The 17,253-nt window shown below is 43.3% G+C and overlaps 1 protein-coding gene across 1 annotated transcript in view; it reads left to right on the plus strand.

The window, feature by feature from the left end:
• LOC308396442 (multifunctional protein CAD-like) overlaps positions 1-17,253 on the plus strand; it is a 33,419-nt gene that overhangs the window by 1,932 nt on the left and 14,234 nt on the right. Inside the window, exons 4-20 of the mRNA XM_080881740.1 lie at positions 27-169; positions 488-629; positions 727-898; positions 4,529-4,714; positions 4,842-4,951; positions 5,152-5,294; positions 5,433-5,564; positions 6,533-6,766; positions 7,106-7,327; positions 7,420-7,608; positions 8,139-8,263; positions 8,845-8,978; positions 9,351-9,463; positions 10,059-10,223; positions 10,307-10,392; positions 10,559-10,805; positions 11,104-11,202. Of these exons, the coding sequence (XP_080737866.1) occupies positions 27-169; positions 488-629; positions 727-898; positions 4,529-4,714; positions 4,842-4,951; positions 5,152-5,294; positions 5,433-5,564; positions 6,533-6,766; positions 7,106-7,327; positions 7,420-7,608; positions 8,139-8,263; positions 8,845-8,978; positions 9,351-9,463; positions 10,059-10,223; positions 10,307-10,392; positions 10,559-10,805; positions 11,104-11,202 (2,642 nt within the window). The remainder of the gene's footprint in view (positions 1-26; positions 170-487; positions 630-726; positions 899-4,528; positions 4,715-4,841; positions 4,952-5,151; positions 5,295-5,432; positions 5,565-6,532; positions 6,767-7,105; positions 7,328-7,419; positions 7,609-8,138; positions 8,264-8,844; positions 8,979-9,350; positions 9,464-10,058; positions 10,224-10,306; positions 10,393-10,558; positions 10,806-11,103; positions 11,203-17,253) is intronic.

Genomic DNA, 17,253 nt, shown 5'->3' on the forward strand with positions numbered 1-17,253 from the left:
CTACAAACTGTTTCCATTTTCTTCAGGTGTTGACACCCGCTGCTTGACCAAAAAGATCCGAGAGAAGGGGACCATGTTGGGGAAGCTGATAGTGGACGGGACTCCTGAGGAAAGTATTCCCTTCGATAATCCCGACAAGAGGAACCTGGTCCGAGAGGTCTCCATGAAGGTAACCCACCAGGAGTTTTGTTACAGTCCCATCGAAGCTCTGCCAGCTCTCGAGTGCTAATGGAGGGCGTTATTTATGTTACTGATAAACTAGAAACTTGGAGATTTGATCTGTGGATCTAATTTTGTGAAGGTTTTTTTTAAAGCTCTAAAACATAGGAAAAGTTTAGCGCTCACACTTCAGCTCAAGTAAGAGGTTTTAAACTAAATAAAAAGCTTTTGTCTGTAGTTGTCTCAAAACATATTGTTTAGCAGGTAGCTTGCTGCTTGTTTTGTGCCTGTCAGATATTTAGATGTTTCTCTGTTTGGTTGTCTCCAGGAGCCAAAAGTGTTCAATCATAGCGGCAGCTTTCGTATCACAGTGGTGGACTGTGGCATCAAGTACAACCAGATCCGCTGCCTGGCTCAGAGAGGAGCCCGTGTTACTGTCGTACCCTGGGACCACCCGCTGGACACCGCCGGTCAGGAACACGCGCTATGTCGGGGATTTTTCTTCAGGGGAACTCGTACCACTTTTATCAGTGGTTACATAAATAATTGTTTCTCATCTTTTTCCAGATTTTGATGGTTTGTTCGTCAGTAATGGTCCCGGGGATCCCCAGCTCTGTCAGGCCACCATCAACAACGTGAGGAAGGTGATCTCTGTGGACCAACCAAAGCCAGTTTTTGGCATCTGTCTCGGACACCAGCTGCTCTCTCTGGTCATTGGAGCCAAGACCTACAAGATGAAGTGAGTACCTCAAACTCAACACCTCCGTAACCTGAAAGATAAATTGTTAAACTTTGATTCTTAAGTGATTTTAAACTTTTACCAACGTTTACTATCAAAAAGTAATGGTGCTCCATTATAAGAAAAATGTATTCAATTATTTTCAGTCCTGTAAACTTAACATGATTACTAATTTCTTCAATTTAACACACCTCTTTCTCTTTGTAATAAATTCGAAACCCTTCCGCAGGCTTGTTAGCCAGTGCTTGCTCTGGTGTTGTTAGCTGGAGCTGGACTAAACAGCAAGTGATTTAAAAGCACAAGAAAAAAATATCCTTCATGAGCAACAACAAAAAAAGATCCAGAGTGAAATTTTTGTGAAGGTGGATGGTGTGAAAACATTTTATTTAAATTTGTTTAAGTTACCTTTGCTCCATCTTTTTACTCCGGCCCCACAGCTGCACTGTTGTGAGAACAGCTGGTCAGAAGCTGAATTTCATGACCTTTGGTGGAAAGGGTGAGCACATGTGAATGAAGAACTCACTGTATGTTCTAGTGTAGATGTGGACTTGTCTTACAGTTGTGAAATAGGACGTCCTCATATTTTGCAAGCCTCCTTGGCAGGATCATTGTGTTGTGTTTCGGCTGTGTACAGGCAGGAGAAGGACCCAAATGCAAAACTCACGACAACCAAATTAAACTCAAAAAGATGCTTTATTGCAGAATGGTATGGAAAACTAAACTGGGACATGGATAACTAAGGCTACGTTCACACTGCAGGCGAAAGCGCATCAAATCCGATTTTTTTGACCCTATGCGACCCATATCCGATCATGGTTTGATCGTGTGAACGGCACAAATCCGATCTGGGTCACTTTCGTATGTGGTATTGAATCCGATACATATCCGATGTTTCAGAAAGCGACTGCTGTGTGAATGGTCGTGTCGCATTAAATCCGTCTTTTACGTCACTGACACAAGACAGACGCCAATTATCAGCACCAGAGAAGCGCCCGAGAAGACACTGCGAACGCTTCCTGGCCATCCGGTGAAACTGTTGGGAAGACAACGTTGGAGAAACGTGAACATTTTATTTGTACTGCATAACCTGCAGATTCTGACAGAAATCTGCAACTATCCTTTGAAGCACCGCTCCTCTAAAACAGCAATAAGGATCATTATTAGGTTATCTACATTATTATGTAAATAACAAAATAACTTAAAGCAAAAATTGAGAAACGTGAAGTCTTTATATTAAGGGCCATCAGTCAAATATTGTTTGCTCTGGGTCTAAACAGAGCGCATTGTGTGTGACATCTTCTTTTGCGCATGCGGGCCGCTTTGAGCGTTCACACTAGAGCGCATTTGCTGACGCATTTTATTTGTAGTGTGAACGAGCAGACAAAAAAATCGGATTTGATCAAAAAAATCGGAATTGAGCATTAAGACCTGCAGTGTGAACGTAGCCTGACACACAGGGAAACACAGCCATGAGGGAGACTACGACACTGACAAAGAGAAACACAGGGCTCAAATACACAGAGGGATAACGAGGGAACGAGACACAGAAGGAGAGCACAGCTGGGAGTAATCAGGCTGGACGAGACAAGGGAAGCAAAACTAGAAACACTGACATGAGACACGGACCTTCAAAGTAAAACAGGAAACACACTGACTGAACTCTAGACATGTAAACTTAACAGCAACTGGGGAGACAGAACATAGGAACCTGAAACATGTGTCACCTGTTCTTTTTTGAGGAGAGAGACAAACGACTGCAGAGTCCCATTCAGGTGCGTCAAAACAGGATTTTATTGAAAAACATATGGGGGAAGTCGAGCACGATCACCCAAAGAGCATCGAACTTCCTTACAACAGTTAAGATGGATCATTTTATACATATGATGACCAACAACATACGTCACCCCAGATAAAAACAACATTGGCCATATTCTAAAACAGAACATTGCCTCTCTCAGTCCCTCTAGATGCATCCTGTTGTTCTACTTGTCTAGACTTAAACAACACTTGCAATCCTTTCACCCAGACAGGCTATGTGTCTGTGTCGTTAAGTGCATGACCTTCCTCTACATCACTTGTTACCAGGCAAACATCCACAGCACAGGGCACACGGCCTTTATTTCCTTTCTTAAACAATCATAGAAAACATTTGTTAAATTGGATATATATATAAGCAATCCTTCCAGCTTGAACTTTTGCTCCATTGATCGGCCAGACATCGCGCTGCCCGTAGCTTCAAATCATTAATTAACTTGACCAAGCTTCAACCCTTTAATTATGCAATATGTGTATAACATGATTACAGTTGCACCTGCAATGAAAGATTATTATGCGCTTATGCTAACACCTGAAGTACAGACTTTAATATAACATCATCAGTTTCAATAAATGTGTTGATCAAATCATAATAATCATGAATCATAAGTGATGTCACAGTAATAATACTGATTAAGGATAGTAACATAGATTATAAATGTAAAATAATATTTCACTTCAACACATGGTACAAAAACGTCACAGTGGACACAACATGGAACACAGGGAAGCCATATTACAAAGCCAAAGAACTAAACCTATGATAACCATAACTGAGACCTAGGGAAACAAGAAAGAGTACAACAAAGGACTCAAAACATAATCCATAATATAAAAACACGAGATCTCTTCAAAATAAAATAGGAAACATAATGGGACACAGACATGACAACCAGAACTTGACAACGTAAGACACAGACATGAAACACATGAAGAGCAGGGGAGACTTAACATGGGTTGGAAACACAAGGTGGAACTAATAAGCAAATGAACATAGGAGACCTAATGAGCTTAAACATACTATAAACATCAAAATGAACTAAAACTCAAAACACTGGGTCATAAGACCCAGGATCGTGACACATTGTGTTCCTGTCGCTGACATTCCAGTCATTGCATGACTCAAGCAAGTATTAATATTGCCTTCAAACTGTTTCTAAGATTACGCAACACACATTAGCCAGCCTGAACGCACCTTTTAAAGGTTGAGCTGTAAAAAGTTGAGTGAATCTGTAGTGATGCGTTCACTGACGTCTGTCTTTTGCTGAGCCCTCGGGTGACTGAGGGCACCCTCTACTCTCTCTAGATACACAGGTTTTCACGCTCTCACTTTCTTTGTGAAATGCAGATTTTTGCTGTTCTCAGCACTCTGGCGTCTCCCTTATGATCACTAGAGGGTTGGATTGAGCGTCGTTGTTATGAAAAAGGCTGAATAAACACGTCTGCCAAATTCTGTAGCCATATCTATTATGGGAGACTCAGCCTGATAAAGCTGCCATCGGCAGAGTCTGAAGGTCGGAGTGGGCAGCATGTGTCCTGCTGGAATGTGGCTGGCATCCCATCAGACAGATTACAGGTTGTTTGTGGAGATTCTTTCTGAAAGACTACAAGTGTCAAACAAGTCGTCCTAAAATGTGCTTTGTCTGTACCTGGATGAACAATCTAAAGGCCAAGTTAATTAAAGCTTCTGCTATAATAATGCCTCATTAGAGGGCACCTTGGTTAAGCTAAATGTATAATTATAGATTTTGTTAACCGTGGGAAATGTCTTTTATCCATCTTTTAATTAGTGTGTTATTTCCTCTTGTTTCTCAGGTACGGTAACCGTGGACACAACCAACCGTGCATCCATAATGGGACAGAGCGCTGCTTCATCACCAGTCAGAATCACGGCTTCGCTGTCGACCCTGACACTTTGCCCAAAGACTGGGACGTGCTCTTCACAAATGCTAACGACCACACCAACGAGGGCATCGTACACAACACAAAGCCTCTGTTCAGGTAACAGTCTGTGAAAGATGGAGTCCAGTGGTGATTCACTCTAGAAGTGACTGGTTCTGGTGCCTTAAGTGCCTCTGTACTGGCCGGAAAAAACCCAATTAAATCATTTGTGGTCCCTTTCATCCAGTGTTCAGTTCCACCCAGAGCACATGGCTGGTCCTACAGATCTGGTCGGCCTGTTTGATGTCTTCATTGAAACGGTGAAAGACCATAAAGAGGGCAACACTGGAAAATCTGGTATTCCAATTTAACTTTCATTTTTTATCATCTTAAATGTTGTGGTGCATATTAATTTATGTCTAAAGTACTTTTGTAGTTTTCAGTAGTAATTGGTATTTAATAGTAGTAATGTAACTATGCCTGTGAAGAAGAGAAACCCTTGTAAGTCTGGCTTGTGTAACAACTAATAAGTAGCAATTTGTGTGATATTTTTCCAGTGAAGCAGCGTCTGATGGACCACCTCACTTTCACTGGTTCCCCAAAGGCTGAAGGGCATGTCAGATCCAAAAAAGTCCTCATCCTAGGCTCAGGTGGACTGTCCATCGGCCAAGCTGGAGAGTTTGATTACTCCGGCTCGCAGGTCTGTGAAACAGGAGCTATTTGGTCTTATTTTGGGCTGTGTGTAAAGCGGAGGGTTAATTCAGGATTTAAAGAAGAACACTTGAACGCAGAGGACTTTTTTCTGTGCCTCCTGATGTTACTCTGCTCTGTTTTCCAGGCTATTAAGGCTCTGAAGGAAGAGAATATCCAGACTGTGTTGATCAATCCCAACATTGCCACTGTCCAGACCTCCAAAGATCTGGCTGACAAAGTCTACTTTCTGCCGATTACAGCAGAGTACGTCACTCAGGTATGGATTCTCTCTGTTGCAACTCTGTGACTGATGAAAGAAGAGAAACTGTGGACACAGTGAAATTTGTAGGTCAACTGTTTTTTGTTTGTTTGTTTTTTCGGATCAGTCAGTATTGACCCCAGATTGTGTTTGTCTAAAAGACTGAGGGGTCTCACATAATCACAGCCCACCAAAGAACACAGAGCAGTTCTGTACAGGTGTGTTTGTAGCTTTGGTGACTGTTGAAGGTAGTTCAGTCTTCTTTTGTGTCTGTATTGTAGGAATTGGGACAGTGGGTTCTAGGACAACCTTTATTTTTATTTCTTTACTGTGGATAAGATACTTTTACGTGGTCCATCACTTTGTTTGGTTGAACACTTGAATGCAGCACAAGTGTTTAAAAGCAAAGGCAAAACATGAGCTTTGTGTTGCAGCCCTTAAATCCGCAGCTCCATGGAAGTCATCATGTAAGATAAAGGGTGGTGCTGGTGGACTAAAGAGAGCTCGTTGCTCCACTCTGGTTTTTATATAGATGCAATATAGAGACAACAGCCAGTAATTAGTAAGAGGAAAAATAAGAGTGCGGATTAATAATGATAATGAAAAGAAACAAGTTTGAGGACAAATATTCCCTCAGATTTTTACCGTCTTTGCCCAGGTTTATTTAATGTAGTTTATGTTATTATTTTTCTTTTTAAATTTCAGTGTTCATAATACGTTTCTGTAAAAATGTGCTGGCTCAAAGATATAAAAATCCCTGCTCAGCTTTCTACCTGCATCCATCATATGGCAGTATAGAGTGGAAACGAAGAGGCTAAAAGGCTTTTACAGTAAAAAATCAAAGATCACTTAAGCTGCTTTTAGTTCAGTTGCAGACTTCCAAATGTCTTGGACGGGATGAAATTCCCAGTGTGAAATCCACAGAGCTGTTTGTCTCATTTTCATGTGTTGTGAGTGCTTCGTGTCATTACATCTTGTTGTTACAGGTGATAAAAAATGAGCGCCCGGACGGCGTCCTGCTGACTTTTGGAGGTCAGACTGCTCTGAACTGCGGTGTAGAGCTGACCAAGCTGGGCGTTCTGGAGAAATATAAAGTGCAGGTTCTGGGAACTCCTGTTTCCTCCATTGAGATGACCGAAGACAGAAAAATCTTTGTGGAGAAAATGGAAGAGATCAATGAGCATGTAGCTCCCAGTGAAGCAGCTCTGTCGGTGGAACAGGTGAGGAGACGTAATAATAATAATAATGGATACTTTATTGATCCCCATGGGGAAATTACTTGTTTTTCTCTGCATTTGACCCATTCACTCAGTGAAGCAGTGGGCAGCCTACTAAGCAGGCGCCCGGGGAGCAGTGTGTAGGGACGGTACCTTGCTCAGGGGTACCTCAGGGTAGCCGTTAAGTGGATTCGAACCGCCGACCTTCCGATCATGGGGCGACCACTTTACCTACTGAGCTATCCCTGCCCCCCTGAGATGTGTTCGCTTATAAATTAATAGCTTCTGGATTGTTTTTTTGCCCCAGTGAAGTCTAAATTTATCTGATTAACTCTGCTGTAGGCGGTGGCAGCTGCTGAGCGTCTTGGCTACCCCGTCTTGGTTCGTTCAGCGTTCGCTCTCGGAGGCCTCGGCTCCGGTTTTGCCAACAACAGAGAGGAGCTGACCTCTCTGGTAACGGCAGCATTCGCTCACACCTCTCAGGTGCTGGTGGATAAATCCCTGAAAGGCTGGAAGGAGATCGAGTACGAGGTGGTCCGGGACGCCTATGACAACTGTGTGACTGTGAGTAAAAGGAGACCAGAGAACAAACGGTTTATACTCACTAAAAAAAAACTGAGGGTGATTTAAAGTGGCTGTTGTTTCCTCTTGTTTAGGTGTGTAATATGGAGAACATCGACCCACTGGGTATCCACACTGGGGAATCCATTGTAGTGGCTCCCAGTCAGACGCTTAATGACCGCGAGTACAACATGCTGAGAAACACGGCCATTAAAGTCATCAGACATCTCGGCATCGTGGGAGAGTGTAACATCCAGTACGCTCTTAACCCCGAATCTGAACAGGTAAGCATATATGTGAAGACCTGGGTGATGAAAAGCACAAATAGGACTGTGTTCACCTATAAAGTGGATCTGTTTTGCATTTCCTTATTTTAAAGCCAGTGACATGCTGTAATGAATAGTACAGAAAGTGTAGGTATATTGAAATAAGCATGGGTGGTAACATGACTTGAAGTATATACAGTTTATATGGCTATAGGATGTACAGAGTGTGCGGCTGGATCTGCAGATAATGTAACAGCCAGGTATGTCAACGGCTTACATTTACTGTTTTGGCTCCATAACAAGGTTGTAAAAAGTCTTTGCTATGTAAATCCTAGTTCAATAAGTTTTAAAAGAAAATTGTTTTAGGTATCAATGTGACCAAGTTCATTTCATACAAACCAGGAATAGATTTGTATGAATAGGCTTTATGTATCAGAACAGGCCTTTAAACAGGTCTTGTGTGCATGGGGAGCTGGTATTCCTGCTCCTGGTCTAATTCCCGTAATGTCTGTGATTGAATTGTATCTTCTATGTATAATGTGTTGCAGTACTACATCATTGAGGTGAATGCCCGCCTGTCACGGAGCTCTGCTCTGGCCAGTAAAGCGACTGGTTATCCTTTGGCCTACGTAGCAGCTAAACTTGGTCTGGGGATCCCGCTGCCACAGCTCAAGTACGTCTCTCAGCTTAAGAACGGCGGATAATGAACTAACAGGGGCATCGCTGCTTTTACAGAATGATGACATCCAACAAAGACGTTCCAGTATTCTGCCAAACTGAACATTTTTTAAAAGTGGGGTTTAAAGTATTCAAGCTTAAAATCAATTTTTGTATATTAAACGACCAAAAAATAATTGTGATGCATAGATGCCTGTAACGTAAGGCAGCACAGACTCTCTGCCTTCACTGCATGTGGACCCCACAGTGTCACACAGACCCAGGAAACATGTAGCTAGTCAATCATTACACTTAAAGACATCTGATCATTGAAATTCAATCATTTTTTTTAGTATAAACGTGCTCACAATTTTTCATCAGCAAAGAAATTTGGAAACAAGATGATATTCATCACCTGCACAGCTGGCAGTTTGGTTAATTTGAAGTTATTGTTTTGACAAAGCTGCTTTGAGCAGTTGCAGCATAAGCATTGTAGTTTTTTTATTTTTTGGCATAAATGTCTTAACTGTAAAGCGCCTTTAAATTAAGTGATTCACCAATGAAAAATATTTGCACTGCGTCTGTATTTTTGTCCAGAAACTCAGTGACAAACTCAACGACGGCAAACTTTGAGCCGAGTTTGGATTACTGTGTGGTGAAGGTGCCTCGCTGGGATCTCAGCAAGTTCCTCAGGGTTTCCACCAAGATAGGCAGCTCCATGAAGAGTGTTGGTAAGAGGCAAAAGCGAGCTTGGAACAAAAATATGTTGTAACAAATTGTAAATAGGTAGTAGATTTAGTACTGTTAGTATTCCAGAGCATTTTAAAAATACTTAGTTTGGTCTCAGTAAAGCTAACAATAAATTCACATGGTCATTTTTTGCACCTACTATGTTTTTTCTTTCTTTTTTTATTCTTATTTATTCATTTTTTCTGCACTGCTATCACAGCAGATTTCTCCATGAGGGCATTAAAGTTTTACTCTACTGCTTTATTTCACAGTTTGATTATAAAGTTAACCTTTACCAGTGCGGGCAGAGAAGCCAGTAAGTCAGGTGCTTATTATGGATATTGTGCTCAGTGCTTGAACCTTTTCCTCGACAGGGGAGGTGATGGCTATTGGTCGTAGCTTTGAGGAAGCCTTCCAGAAAGCTCTGAGGATGGTGGATGAGAACTGTGTTGGCTTTGACCACACCATCAAGCCTGTCTCTGAAAAGGTAACCTCCCATAGCTGAAGTCCAGGTTAAATGGTTGTACTGGTTAAAAAATGCCTTGCTGCTGCACGACCTGTTCAGTGCACAGTGTCAGCAAATACTTTATCCCAGGTTGAAAGATTTTTAACCATTTTCAGCCAAACATGCAATGATTTGCTTCATATTTGGTCAGAACACAACATTAGTGCTTTTGCTATGCAATGCCATCGACTTTTAAGGATGAGTGATGGTGCTGCACATTAAAGCATGTTGATCTGTTTTACTACGCCTCTATTAGGATGGTGACCCTATAAATGATTGTGATAAGGACATTTTAAAAGGTCAAAACTGTATTGTTCTGTCTTAACGGGACCAGTAGATGGTGCCAGATCTCCCCTGAGCGATCTACTACTGTAATGCTTCCTGCTTCTGGGTTTTTTGAGGAATGTTTCATTGCATGCTGTTAATCATGTTCTGCTACTATGTGTGTGGCTGATTTATTTTTATTTATTTATTTTGAGAAAATAAGCCCAAATGTCTGAGCTGATGCTCATGGCTGGCAAATAACTAGCAGCACTTTACTTCACAGTTAGTATGTTGTGCTCCCTCTGCTTACCAGGAGTTGCAGACTCCTACAGATAAGCGTATCTTTGTGCTGGCGGCAGCATTCAAAGCTGGCTACACTGTGGAAAAGCTGTATGAGCTGACCAAAATCGACCGCTGGTTCCTGCACAAGATGAAAAACATCGCCGACCACGAGCTGCTGCTGGAGACCTACAATCAGGTAAGGCCGATAAGACATAACGTGAAAAAACTAAGAGCTGTTCGAAATGGATTAAGATGCTGGATTAATTTCCTTCCGTCCAGGATGAGAGCTCCATGCCTCCAGAGGTGATGCTTAAGGCCAAGCAGCTGGGCTTCTCAGACAAGCAGATAGCACTGGCTGTACAGAGGTGGGTAGGAAAGGAAATAATCACTGTCTTATTTTAACTTAATGGTAACTTTCTCTGTGATTAGGGTATTATCAGCATGAAATGTTATTTTAGATAAAGTGCTATTAAAGAATCCAAACTTCCTTGGTTTGTCCTCTATCACTGAATCCACGTTTCCCTCTAACAGCACAGAGCTGGCCGTCAGAAAGCTGCGTCACGATTGGTCCATCCTGCCAGTGGTGAAGCAGATTGACACAGTGGCGGCTGAATGGCCGGCTTACACAAACTACCTGTACCTGACCTACCACGGCACAGAGGACGACCTGAGCTTCAACGATCAGCACGTCATGGTGATCGGCTCGGGCGTGTACCGCATCGGCAGCAGCGTGGAGTTTGATTGGTGCGCTGTTGGGTGCATCACCGAGCTCAGGAAGGTAAGGCCTACGTGAGACTTTAATACCGGATGCTCTCTTTATGACTGAGTTAGTCTTTTACCTCACTGAAATTGAATCCAGGGAGCAGGAAGAACCGCCTCCATGTTCAGTTCATCTCTTTATTTCCTTTACTAGACTATTTTTTTCTTTAGCTTGAGAGGATTAATTTACTTATTTATGAAAAAACATACAAATTTAGATCTTTTTTTGTCATTTATTGTGTTGATTATTACACGTATTATTACACCCCAGAGCCAGTAATCCAAATGTTACGAAATAAGCATCAAACCATTTGCAGATGGGCTATAAGACCATCATGGTGAACTACAACCCCGAGACAGTCAGCACAGACTACGACATGTGCGACCGCCTCTACTTCGATGAGATCTCCTTTGAGGTAAGTTTTAGCTGATACGGGAAAGTGTGATTGTGGTGAATGTGACTTGATTCAAGTCTCACATTTTGGGTGAAAGTAGCCTCTGGGCTCTTTGTTGCAAGTCATCCCCTCAAACTTTCTAACACTGTTATTAATTTCCTTGTACACGTATTAATCTGCAGTGTTTCGTAGTTAGAGATGAGTATTTCTATGCATCTGTTACACACTGAAGGACGACAGGGTTCATTCAGGTGCACATGAAGATTTATTGCGCTGAAACACAGCAAAACAATTCAGTGTTACTGGCGGCTTCCATTGTAATAACTGGCCTGCGTTACTTTTGTGGCATTACGTGTAATGGCCACGTATTAATCAGCCCTTAACACACAGAGAAAATGACCAGTAACAATAGACAACATAACATGTACTGGCTGGTCTATCTCCTATAACTTTAACTGAAACCAGCTAATAGTTTCCTTTCACCTTACTGATGGAACAACACGGTTACAGAGATTAATGCAGGAGGCTAACATGACTTAGCTAGCGCACAAATGTTACTAGGATTACCCACAGATAACGTGAAACAACTCCCTTATTCGCTCACATTAAACACCATATAAACAAGAATTACACTCCAAACATGTTAAATAAGCATCAACTTTACATAAATGTATGTAGTTCTCGTATATTGCTCTCACCTGAAACACAGCAAAACAATTCAGTGTTACTGGCGGCTTCCATTGTAATAACTGGCCTGCGTTACTTTTGTGAAGGATTATTTTGCCAGTTACCCGTTTGGCTGAGCCGCCACTGCCACCTACTGGCGAAACTAAATACCGCCCTCACATCACATCAGGTGGGAGCAAATGAGCTTTTCGCTCTGTGTTATGATGCAAATTATTGTCACAACAAATAGCAAAAAAATGATGATGGGGGGTGGGCACGAACACATAAGGAACACATCTGAGACTTGTTCTTAATGCTCAAAATACTCAGGGCGCCACACCCTCCCCTGCTTAATAAAAAAAAAAGAAAGAAAGAAATTTTTTCCTAAACTCTTTGAACATGTTTGCTGTTGTCAGTACATTTCTTGTGTACTATTAGTATACCTATCCCTGGGTAACAATTATGGTTACACATGCTTCTGACATCTGTTCAATGAAACATTGCAATTCAACAATTTGCATTCAGCAAATTAAAAGTCATGGTAGAAGCTAATCATGAATCATGTTGTGCCAAGTAACCATTTTTCTCCCTCAAGGTTAGTAAACAAGTTCATCCTGTTACTCTGAATTTCTGACTGTAACCAGACTCAATATTCGGCCAACAATACACTAGTCTGTTACCACACTTAACTTTGTTTACATATCAAGGCATCTTTTACAGATGGTCATCATCATCATACGTTCAGCATGTGACAAGTTAGCACACACCATAAGAATGAATGTTAGATTCTGTCCATTGTCTGTTGGTGCTACATTTGCTCTATTCTGCTTGTCACAATGTTCATGTAAATGTCTTCATTTTGGATCAGTTTCTTATTACTGTCTCTCACACCTTGCTGGTATATCTTCAGGCCACCAAGGCCTCCACAGTCTCTGGGTGCAAATAGCTCCCATCTTAACACTGTCCATATCAGCTTGTCTGACTGTGGGTTGTCCTAATATATCATATGTCAGCATTTTGGGCTGACGTCGCTCTCTCTTGGGGTGTCTGAGGACAGGTGACAACCCTTGTTCACTGTTGGAGTCACTGTCTCCTTGCTCATCTTGTTGTTCATCCTGTGACTCCTGGTGGTTGTAATGTTGCTCTGCTGTCTGCAACTCAGGTTCGTGTATCTCTCTGTGGTCCTGTAAGAAAGGGTCGAAGTCAGCTGTTTGAGGCTCCCCCAGTTGTTGTTCACCCACCAGAGATTCCAGGGTTGGAGGGATAATGGTGGTGGTACTGTTTTGCTGTGGAAACCTCCACACAAGCTCACCCTCATCCTCACTCTCTACGTCTGTGTCTTGTTGTAGTAGCTGTTGTTGAGCTTCTACCGTTTTTTGTCTCAGGCTTTTTCTTCTTTCGTTTTGCTCCTGTCTGTGTGGATTTTCCACAGGTAGACTGTCACATGGAAGCAACAGGTTCCTGTGTACTGTGCGGCTTTTTCCTCCCCTCTCTGGCTTGATCTCGTAAACTGGGATGTCAGGGCTTTTTTGACTCACCACCACATACACTGTATCCTCCCAGTATGACCGAAGCTTGCCTGGGCCTCCTCTCTCCTTGAGGTTGCGGAGCAGGACTCTGTTCCCCGGATGAAGTTGAGCTCCGTAGATCTTACGGTTGTAATACTGTTTACCTCTTGAAGCTTCTTTCTGGGCTGCCATAGATGCAATCTCATAGGCCTCCTTCATTCGGGATTGCCATTTTGTCACATACTCCTCGTAGCTTAATTGCTGTTCCTGTGAAGGCAAGTTGAACAAGATGTCTATAGGGAGTCTTGGAGTACGGCCAAACAACAAATAGTACGGGGAAAACCCAGTAGCCTCATTCCGAGTGCAGTTGTAGGCGTGCACCACTTTTGTCAATGATTCCTTCCAGTCTGCTTTTTCAAGGTCAGTTAGTGTTCTCAACATGGACAACAAAGTTCTGTTGAAACGCTCCACTTGCCCATTTCCTTGTGGATGGTATGGGGTAGTGTGAGAGCCACGTAAACCACAGACTTTTTGCAACTGGGAAAACATCTGATTCTCAAATTCCCTGCCCATGTCATGGTGGATTCGTGCTGGGAAACCAAAGTTCAGAGCAAAGTGATTGAAGACCTTATCCACCACTGTTTTTGCAGATTTGTTTTTTGTTGCATAAGCTTGTGCAAAACGTGTGAAGTGGTCCATCACTACCAATATGTACTCATATCCCTGTTTACAAGTCTCAAGGTGCAAAAAGTCTATGGACACAAGCTCAAATGGGAATGTCGTTGTAATGGTGGTCAGTGGGGCCCTGGTAATCTTACTTGGCCGCTTTCTCTTGAGGCATTCGCAGGCATGCATTACAAAATGCTCCACATCGTTTTGCATTCGAGGCCAGTAGAACCTGTCCCTTATTAAACACAGAGTTCTTTCTGCCCCCAAATGTCCCATCTCTTTGTGCAGTTCCCTGAACACAGTGTCACGATGCTCTTTAGGGAGAAGAAGCTGGTCTCTGCCTCTCACTCTCCTATAGAGGACCCCATCATCATTTATGTGCACTCTGCTCCACTGCCTCAGCAAGATTCTGACATCAGGGGGTTCTGCTGTTAGGGCACGACCTTTTGGTAAGTAGTTGTTGATTTTGTGTTGTAAAAAGCGACTGATGATGGGATCTTTCTCCTGACTCACTCGGATTTCCTCGGGTGACAGAGACTTTCCAGCAGACAGTGTGACCGCGTCTTGCACTAAACTGACGGCACTCAGGCTGACAACAACAGTTTCATGCAGCAGATTCTCCCTCTGCAATACTGCACTTTCAACAGCAGCTCTAGCGACACCCTGTTTGACTTCTGATGTGCACTGTGCCATATACTGCTCAATGTTTAGTGGTAAGCGGGATAGGCCATCTGCATCAGCATTTTTCTTCCCTGGCCGGTATTTGATAGTAAAGTTGAAGTCAGCCAGTTCACTCACCCAGCGGTGGCCTGTGGCGTTCAGCTTTGCTGTCGTAAGGACATATGTCAAAGGGTTATTGTCTGTGTAGACAACAAAATGTGGGGCGTAATATAGGTAGTCCCGAAAGCGTTCACAGACTGCCCATTTTAAAGCCAAGAATTCCAGCTTTCCCGAATGCATATGATAGTTTTTCTCAGGGGGTGTTAATGTCCTTGAGCCATATGCAATGACCTTCATCTTGCCTGCTTGCTTTTGATATAACACAGCTCCCAGGCCCTGTTGTGAGGCATCACAATGGAGTACAAAGGGCTCTGAGAAATCAGGGTAACCCAGAATAGGTGGCTGTGTTAGACAGTCAGTCAACTCATTTAGGGCATTTTGATGGCTCTCAGTCCATTTAATGGGTGTGTTAGGCGGTGGTCGACCTTTCGGTTTTGTCTTAACCACTTTCCCCTTTGCCCTGGGCACTGGTGGCGGTGCTTTATCTGGAGGCAGTGTCAGCAACTGGTACAGGGGTTTTGCCACTTTTGAAAAGTTTGGGATATAGGATCTATAGTAGGACAGGAATCCTAGGACCCGACTCAGTTCCCCCACTGTGGATGGTGGTTTGTCTCTCAGAGCTTGTACAGGGACTATTTCCGCTGGGTCCATGGTATATCCCTCTTCGGACACCATCCGACCAAGGAAACGTACCTTTTTCTTGAAGATGTCACATTTCTGTGGGCTGAGTTTGACACCATGTTTTTGGTATCTCTGAAGGACGGCTCTGATGTGTTCAAGATGAGTATCAAATGAAGTAGAGTGGACTAGGTTGTCGTCCAAATATGGCTGACAGATTACATCCCGCAGTCCCCTTAAACAGTCCTCCATGCTCCGCTGAAACTCTGCTGGGGCTGAGCTGAGGCCAAAGGGTATGCGGTTCCACTGGTACAAGCCCCAAGGTGTGATGAAGGCTGTCAGGGGGCGACTTTCAGGGTCCAGGAACCCCTGATGGTATGCTTTCCCCTGATCAAGAACAGAGAACCAGGAGCTGCCATGAAGGGAATCTAGCATATCCTGAATTCTGGGAATTGGGTGTCTGTCTGGTACTGACTTCCGGTTGAGTTCCCTGTAATCACAGCACAATCTCAATTCACCTGACTTCTTCCGAACGCAGACGATTGGAGATGAGTAGGGTGACCTAGACTCTGAAATCCACCCACGGTTCAGCAGGTCTTGAAGATAGTCTTTCACCTCTTGGTGCAGAGGCTTTGGCACAGATATGTAGGTTTTTCGAACAGGTGTTGTGTCATGCAATGTGATGTGCATGTTTAAACTGGGGATGCACCCAACATCTTTATCATCATAAGCAAAAGCATGACATTCCTCTCTTAACAGCTGTCTCACCGTTTGTTGTTCATTTTCACTGAGATGGTCCAACTTAACTGGAGGGTCCCACTGAGGTGGCTTATGGCTGGAGGAGGGTGTGTTCATAACCTCATTCACCTGTATAGGAGGCTGTGATGAAATCTGCTCCACTGAGTCTTGTGTCTTTTCAGGGGTGATGGGGTACACTGCTTTTATTTCTTCCAGATGTCCCAGAACAGTGTGAGGGATTAAGTTGACATCCCGCTTGTTGGTATTAGCTATCGCGACTGGGATGTACACTGACCTGCCCTCCATTATGGTGACCAGTCCCTCTTGGATGACAAGACCCTCAGGCAACTGTGATGGTTCATTCGGGACAAATAACAGACTCTGTCCTGAAAACTGGGCTCCAATGTGTGCACGGACATATGTGGTGGTAATCTGTTCAGCAGCGAGACATAGTCCCCTCTTTCCTGCCAATACTGTGCCCACACTTTGGTTTTGGTCTGGTGACTGCAATAGTTTTAGTACTGATTTAGCAGTGTGTACTGATACTGAAAGGATTTGGCTGATTTTCCGAACGTTGCGTGAGCTTGGTTGTCGCTTGCCCCATTTACTCACAACTTCCTCTATTACATTAAATCCAATAATGGGCAGTTGTGCAACATTGGGGTCACTGGATACAAGCATTGGGACTAGAAGACAATTTTCAGGGTTACAGTCCAAATAGAATTCTGTCTCTACCCACCCATCATATGGGATTTCACTACCATTAGCTGCTAAAGCCACTAGAGGTTCTGTTCCCAACAGCTCAGCAAGTGGCCTGACAGTGCTGTGTGGTAGGTGTTGTTCTCGCCATTCATTGTTAATCAGACTTGCCTGAGCTCCAGTGTCCCACAGGGCCTCTACTGGTACCTTATCTAGGTGGCACTGAACTGTGCATCTTTTCCCAATGAGACTGATGAGCTTGGTTTGCCGTTGTGAGGGTATATAACCATTAGATGTGTCACTTGTCAATTTGTAGCTGTTTGGCTCTTTGGGGCCAGTTTCAGTGCGTGTGAAGTCATTTTGTGGTGCTTGTTGATGCGGGGTGTCTTGCCCA

The sequence above is a fragment of the Rhamphochromis sp. 'chilingali' genome, assembly GCF_963969265.1.
Source record: "Rhamphochromis sp. 'chilingali' genome assembly, chromosome: 5".
In the NCBI taxonomy this organism is placed as follows: domain Eukaryota; kingdom Metazoa; phylum Chordata; class Actinopteri; order Cichliformes; family Cichlidae; genus Rhamphochromis; species Rhamphochromis sp. 'chilingali'.